The following is a 6944-nucleotide window of genomic DNA, read 5'->3' as shown; positions in this document are numbered from 1 at the left end:
TCACTAAACATGGACCTTTCATCGGTAGAAGGAATGATACACAATGCCCTTTATGATGACTCAGCAAAGTGAAACAAGTTCCAGGCACACAAACCTAAAAAGAGAACTTGCAGAAAGAACTAAATTGTGTACCTGCCACAGGCCAAGCTTAAACGCATTATGTATATTTGGTTAGGCCTTAAATGTGTGTTTCTTCTCCCGGATATCCTTGTCGTGCTCTGTTATACGAACAGTAAATACCCTATTTGCACTTTTTTTTACATTGGTGTTTTGCAATTTGTTATGCTTAAATGTGGATGTTATTGGAATTGCACTGCATATGCCTGTGTTCATATACAACTATTTTTGCTATAAAATTAATAATATGTATGATTCTAGTCCTGTGTGTGGATCATATAGTTGTGATTAAGGGTGTAGGTGGGCCGCACACATTTTTCAGTTTTGAAATTGGGCCACAGCATTCTTAAGTTTGGGAATGGCTGATTTAGAGGAAGTAAAACTCTCAACAAAGTTTCTGAAGGTGAACCTGTGGAGGGATCGTTACCAGCCCGACCAACATCCAGACTTTTAGGGTCTCGTGTGAATCAGCCAGTCAGTGACAAACAAGACACAGTGTTAAAAAAACAAGTTGAAAAGAACGTACGATGAAGCCTGTGTTGCTCTTTAATTCACAGTGAATGAAGGAGGACATGAGGAGAGACCAGTGTGGATTATAGACCAGAAAACTCTGGCAGCTGACAGTATGAGACCCAATAAATTAAGAAGACACTTAGAAACATTTCACCCCAGTCACATGCATGTGTTCTTTTGGTTGAGCTTTATCATCGTTGTAACAAAGTGATTATAATTAAATCATTTTTTTCTCTATTTTTGAAAAAGTACAGACTGATGGAGGTATGTAGTGATAGATGTCACCAAAAGTACTTCAATTAAGTTGAATTTAAGCAAAGTTGAAACAGATTAACAGAAATAAATGTTGCCTGTTTTAATATATCTGTTTCCTACCATCATTGTTGTGGAAATCATGGTTAATTATTATTGTGAGAAATAATTGTCTACCTAAGAACACTAATAGACCAGAATATAACCACTAAAACATTCTGTAAATATCACTAAACATGGACCTTTCATCGGTAGAAGGAATGATACACAATGCCCTTTATGATGACTCAGCAAAGTGAAACAAGTTCCAGGCACACAAACCTAAAAAGAGAACTTGCAGAAAGAACTAAATTGTGTACCTCCCGCAGGCCCAGCTTAAATGCTTTAAGCATATTTGGTTACGTCTTAAATGTGTGTTTCTTCTCCCGGATATCCTTGTCGTGCTCTGTTATACAAACAGTAAGAAAATATTTTAACAATACCCTATTTGCAGATAACTTAAGTACAGATATGTGAAAAGTCGACTGAAGTATATATATATATATATTTATATATATATGAGTATTTAATGAAGCAGCAGAAAACCAAGAGTTACATTGAGACTTGACATTGTGGCTCCTCTGAAAGACGATGGCTCGATACCACAGGTGTTACAGTCCGTCATATATTACTGTATATATGATGTTTATGAATTTTATTGTTTTATATTAAACTCTATATACTCAGTGTATCACCTTATTGATGAACAAAACAAACATACCTGCTCTTTATCAAAGCGACTCCTGTCATCTGTCAAGGACGCGGCGCTCCTTGTGTTAGTTTAACTTTTTAATCATATTTAATTTTGATATTATTGAGGTTTACCTTAGATACCCAGTTCTTTCTTGATAAGACACAACCACTGGCCATAACCTGGCCCCGGGGAGAATATGATGAACATGCTTAATGCACCTTTAACACAGATGTGTAAACAAAGACCAACGGCCTTCCACCATTTCTCACCGCTGTCACGTTGAGTACATACTCTCTTCATAAGCCCTTGAGCCTTTGAATCAAACACGTGTCCACTGTCTTGAGTGTATATATATCGCACCTGTGGCCCTTGGAAAGTAGACACTCTCGAACTTAACCGCGAGTATGCACACCTTCAGCTTCCTGTGCGCCTTTGGCCTCTTGGCTTCTCTTCAGGTGACCCGGGCATTTTTCTTTCATTCTTCTTCTTCGGAGGTAAGTGAAAAATAATCAGGCAGCAAACAGATGAGGAACATCCTTGTTTAGTCATTTTACAAATCCAAGTTGTCTTAACATAAAAAAATTAACATCTTTTTTCTCTCGTCTCTGAATTCCCACCTGCAGGAGGGTGAGTGTAACTGTTATTCCTGCATCCGGCCTTCAGTAAGATTCAGTTTCATCATTCAGAGTCACATTAGGTTTGTTTCTGAATGTTCTCTGTGTCTTTTGTCCCTTAGAAGAAACTGTCCAGGTGGTAGCCTCAGACAGCACTGAGATCGTGAACAAGCACAATGACCTGAGGAGAAGTGTTCAGCCCACTGCCAGCAACATGCTGAAAATGGTAAAAAGAAACAGTGCATTAATATGAAGTTATGATTTCAAAAGCAAAGTATTATTGATGCAACATATTATCAGTGGTGGGAAGTAGCGAAATAGAAATTCTTTGTTAGTGTACTTAAGTAGATTTTTCACATACTGTACTTTTTACTTCGTATATTCTCAAAACTGGCTCGTTACTTGAGCATCGGAGGTCTCTCTCTCTCGCTCACTCACGTTCCCGTGGCCTCGGGAGATGTGCAGGTCCGGCAGCGTGTTTTCCGTGCGTGGGGGGGGTGGGGGGGTGGGGGGGGGATATTGACAGAATGTTTTAGTGGTTATACTGTGGTCTATTAGTGTTCTTGGGTAGATGAAAGAGGCACTTGTTTATTCTGTTGTGTTGATTATTTGTTTTCCCTAGAAGTTCAGATGCACTAAAGCATTACTATTTGAACATCAGCATCTGGGGTTCCAAATTTGTAAAATTATACATGATATGGTTATTGTTCAGTCAGTTGAGTTAAATCCTGAAGAGAAAAATGTTATGTCTGTATAGGACTACTATAAAAACTTAATAACATTATAAATTTTGATACTTAGGTACATTTCAACCCCAGATACTTTTGATACTTAAGAACATTTGATATGCATATACACATATGCTGATTAAATGGCGTCTGATGTATTGTGGTGATCTACATGTGCTGATCTAACGGCTGCTCTCCCCTCGGCTCCCCGCAGAGCTGGAGCTACCAGGCTGCAGCCAACGCTCAGAAATGGGCCAACAGCTGCTCCATGAAACACAGCCATAAAAGCGCCAGGACGATCAGCAGTAAGTTCGATCTGTTTTAAAACGACCCGACAGGAAAACACTGTCGCTTCATGTGCAGATATGGAAAGGAAACATGTTATTTACTGAAATCCGTATTTTTTTCTTTCTGGTTTGGAGAAAATGTCAGAAACCTCATTGCAAACTACAACTTTAATAACAAGCATTTAGTTAAAATTAAAACTAGAGCCCGACTTATATGGTTAATTTGGGGCTGGTACTGATATTAGGGAGTAAAACCTTTTCCGATCGATATATTCCACTAAACAAAGTTGGAAATAAGTTCTTGCTATATCGCTTTATCTTAACTTAATCCTCTCTGAACCTGATCCACGGTAGGTCAAATTTGTGGCTGAGACATATTGCTTTCGATTAATTTAGAGTTAGAGGTGTAGTTAATAAAGTGGCTTTCATTATATGATTATGGATCAAACACAGGATTTTAAACATGTGAATCTGTGACTGCAGCTAGTGGCTGTGGAGAGAACCTGTACATGTCCAGCAGCAAGAACTCGTGGAGTGACGCCATCCAGGCCTGGTACGACGAGGTGAAGGACTATCAATACGGAGTGGGAGCAATCAACTCAGGAATGATCGGGCACTACACACAGGTGCGGTCATGTACAGTTTATATAGATATATAAAAACAAACCGAAGTTATTTCTCCTTTGTGACCTTGTGCATTTTGTGTCTCGCCTTAGGTTGTGTGGTACAGGTCCAACTTGATCGGCTGCGCAATGGCCCACTGCCCCAACTCTCAATACAAGTACTTCTATGTGTGCCAGTACTGCCCACCGTAAGTACAATACTTCACAAGATGTCTGTGCATCTATATCTGTGTATTGTGTTGGTTGGAATTTAAAAGAAAATGAAGAAACGAAGCATCTATTTTCTTTTTCTGATAAAAGTGCCCTGTTTTTTTTAACCTTGGTAAAATTGAAAACATCATTAAAGGCAAATAATAAAGTGGATGCAGCAGCAGAGCAGTAATACATGAAGTAATTTGGAGAACATTTGCAGTTTGGATCTAATTTCCTTCACCACTTTGCTCGCTTGTCATTCGACAGTGATTTAAAAGTGCTCGGCCTCCTCCGAGCACGTCCGTGACACATTTGGGCTGACTCCACCGAGTCCTTACGCTGTGATGTTGAATATTTGATGCTCTGCCTTACATTACAGGGGGAACTCTCAGTTCACTCACCCCTACAAAGCAGGACCCTCCTGCGGTGACTGCCCCAACGCCTGCGACAACAAACTGTGCAGTAAGTGGCGACAAGCACACACATCGATTAGTTCATCAACGAACCTGAGAGGCTGAGCTGGAGAGAAATGAGCTCATTACTATCACACACGAAATGTTAAAGATGACACATTTAAGATGGTTTTTGATGAAGAGAGAAACACATTAACTACAATCTAATACAATAATTATCCTCACCATCCTCCGTAGAATGACAAAATCAATAATTTTAATGAAATGCATTAATAGAGCACCTTTCAATAGGCACTTTAAGAATAAGGAAAACAAAGAATATAATAAGCAATCTAAATAGCTCAAAAGGAAAAGATAAGTCATTAAAGATAATAACGTGCTATGTGTTGAGGAGTAGAACCTCATTGTGTGGAGTCTGCAAAGTTTCTGAAAGTACAGAGAGAAAGAAAAGACTTAAAGATCAATATCTTTTTAAATATTCAGGATCGTAGTTCCTGAACATCAACTTCTCGAGCAGATTGTTTTACTAAGGAACGTTTTGCTCTTTTAACTCATGCATATGTGTATGTTTCAGCTATTGGTGGGTTTAACTGTATAATAGAATCAAATAGTTCCATACAAGATATTTTATAGTGTGTATACCTGGGTAGAAAAAGTGGGACAACAGTATTATCTCTGTATGCAAGAGTGAAGCATGGGAGGTAAAGCGAGTCATTTGTGGACCACAGGGTCAGGGGTTCGATCCCCGACTTATCCTGATTAACTTTCTCTTTTCCCCCTGTCCTCCAGCCAACCCCTGTCCCCACATCGATCAGTACAGTAACTGCCCGGACCTGAAGAAGCAGCACGGTTGCACCAACCCGGACGTGGCCACTTGGTGTCCCGCCTCCTGCAAGTGCAGCTCTCAATTCATTTAAATGCCACATGTACCCCCCCCCCCCCCCACACACACACACCGTGGGTTTCGACTCATCGGTCAGTTTCAATAAAGATATGCATCATAAACACTTGTGTTTTGTATGTTTTTTGTGTCCTCAACTTAATCACCCCCCCCCCCCCCCCCCGCCACAAAATAAAACACAACAACCACAACCTGACAATCCTGCTAGTGCTTCCCGTTGATTTCACACTGGAAGCGCTTTGACCTGTTCGGCAAACAGCGGAGATTAAGGACGGAGGATATTTAATTTGGCACACAACTCCTCTCTGGACAAACATGGCGTGCCCCGCGGGGGTGGAAGGAGAACACGGGGTCCGGCAGAGGTGGACTCTACAAGTATTTCCCAAAGTGGAGCCAAGAAACAGTTGGCGACCACACCTGCTGGCAGAGGCTAATACAAACCAGTCTGGCTTTGTGGAATAAATCCAACAATCAGAACAGACTGAATCCTTAAATATTAAAACACACTGTATGTACAATTGAATCATTATAATTGTGATCGTTATTAATAAATTTAAGGAACAATAAGGCTTTCGATGGTAGCTGTGGAAGTTGGCCTTCTTCTCTCCATCACGTTTAACCCGCCGCTTTAGATCAGAAGCGAGGCTCCGTCATGAGGCTGCGAGCGTGCGCCTCTCCTCAGGGGTCAACCACACACGCCCTGGCTGCACAGCCGGCCCCTGGTTCGAACAGGGCCGTGTTTGTGTGCGTTAGAGTCTCGCCGGCCACATTTGAGGAGCACAGATGGATGTGCAGACTCAGCTGGCTGGAATTCAACCAGGGTTTTTTCCCCTCTCTCTCTCTCTCTCTCTCTCTCTCTCTCTCTCTCTCTCTCTCTCTCTCTCTCTCTCTCTCTCTCTCTCTCTTTCTCCCACGAGCCCGTCTTTGGTTTCCACTCCGCGCTGACAGCAGAGGTTGTTTTCATTTTGGCTCATAAAAAAAACATTAGCAGGCAATAGTTAACCTATTGCCACTTTGTCACACGCAGCTCCCTTTCCATGTGATAACAAACGTCTCTCGACAAACACGTGGGCTGCGTTCCTGTAATCTTGTCCGAGTGCCAGTGGCAGCCTCTCGACGGCGTGTAGGAGTCATTCAGACGAAATCCCAGAGGGCCCGACGAGAGCACCGCCTGCAGGGAGCAGACAGGGGAGCTGGAAGGAGGGTTATTCCCCCAGCAAGGGGGAGATAAGGGGATACATTATTGTTTTCACTCTGCCAGCGGATCCAGCGACAGCAGAGGTCCTCTGGCTTGGCCGAGCTCGATAAGCCCGGCCATGCCATCCCGTGGGGCTTATCAACGGTCGAAGATGATTATGACTTTGGCGTCAGGTTTGTCTTCCTCGACAGCAGATTGCGTAATATCGGGGAAATAAGGACCATGGACATGTTGTGCACGGTTAAAGCTCTTGTGAATTTTTCTTTTTTTAATTAACAACAGTGAATCTCGAAGTGGTGAAATTTGAAGTTTTTTGCAGGAAAAGATTGTCTCGCTTCGTCTTAATGTTCATAAAATCTGATTGTTGAACGTT

The 6944-nt window shown here is 41.7% G+C and overlaps 1 protein-coding gene across 1 annotated transcript; it reads left to right on the top strand.

Moving 5' to 3' along the window:
• Positions 1–2019: 2019 nt before the first annotated feature.
• On the top strand, positions 2020–5456 carry LOC133973933 (serotriflin-like). Its single transcript, XM_062412005.1, has 8 exons — positions 2020–2109; positions 2239–2242; positions 2352–2455; positions 3172–3262; positions 3728–3870; positions 3961–4055; positions 4439–4521; positions 5262–5456. Exons 1-8 carry the CDS (start codon positions 2020–2022, stop codon positions 5387–5389), a joined length of 738 nt encoding a protein of 245 aa, XP_062267989.1. The 3' UTR covers positions 5390–5456.
• Positions 5457–6944: the final 1488 nt, after the last annotated feature.

The sequence above is a fragment of the Platichthys flesus genome, chromosome 18 (genome assembly GCF_949316205.1).
Source record: "Platichthys flesus chromosome 18, fPlaFle2.1, whole genome shotgun sequence".
In the NCBI taxonomy this organism is placed as follows: domain Eukaryota; kingdom Metazoa; phylum Chordata; class Actinopteri; order Pleuronectiformes; family Pleuronectidae; genus Platichthys; species Platichthys flesus.
Note: the sequence above shows the minus strand (reverse complement) of the source record. Positions and strands in the feature narration are given on the sequence as shown.

Bases quoted from the DNA above. Each gene is read 5' to 3' on its own strand.
- LOC133973933 (XM_062412005.1), top strand. From the start codon at position 2,020: ATGCACACCTTCAGCTTCCTGTGCGCCTTTGGCCTCTTGGCTTCTCTT. The intron at 3,871-3,960 runs GTGCGGTCATGT...GTCTCGCCTTAG, and splicing joins TGATCGGGCACTACACACAG to GTTGTGTGGTACAGGTCCAA. The intron at 4,056-4,438 runs GTAAGTACAATA...CTTACATTACAG, and splicing joins GTGTGCCAGTACTGCCCACC to GGGGAACTCTCAGTTCACTC.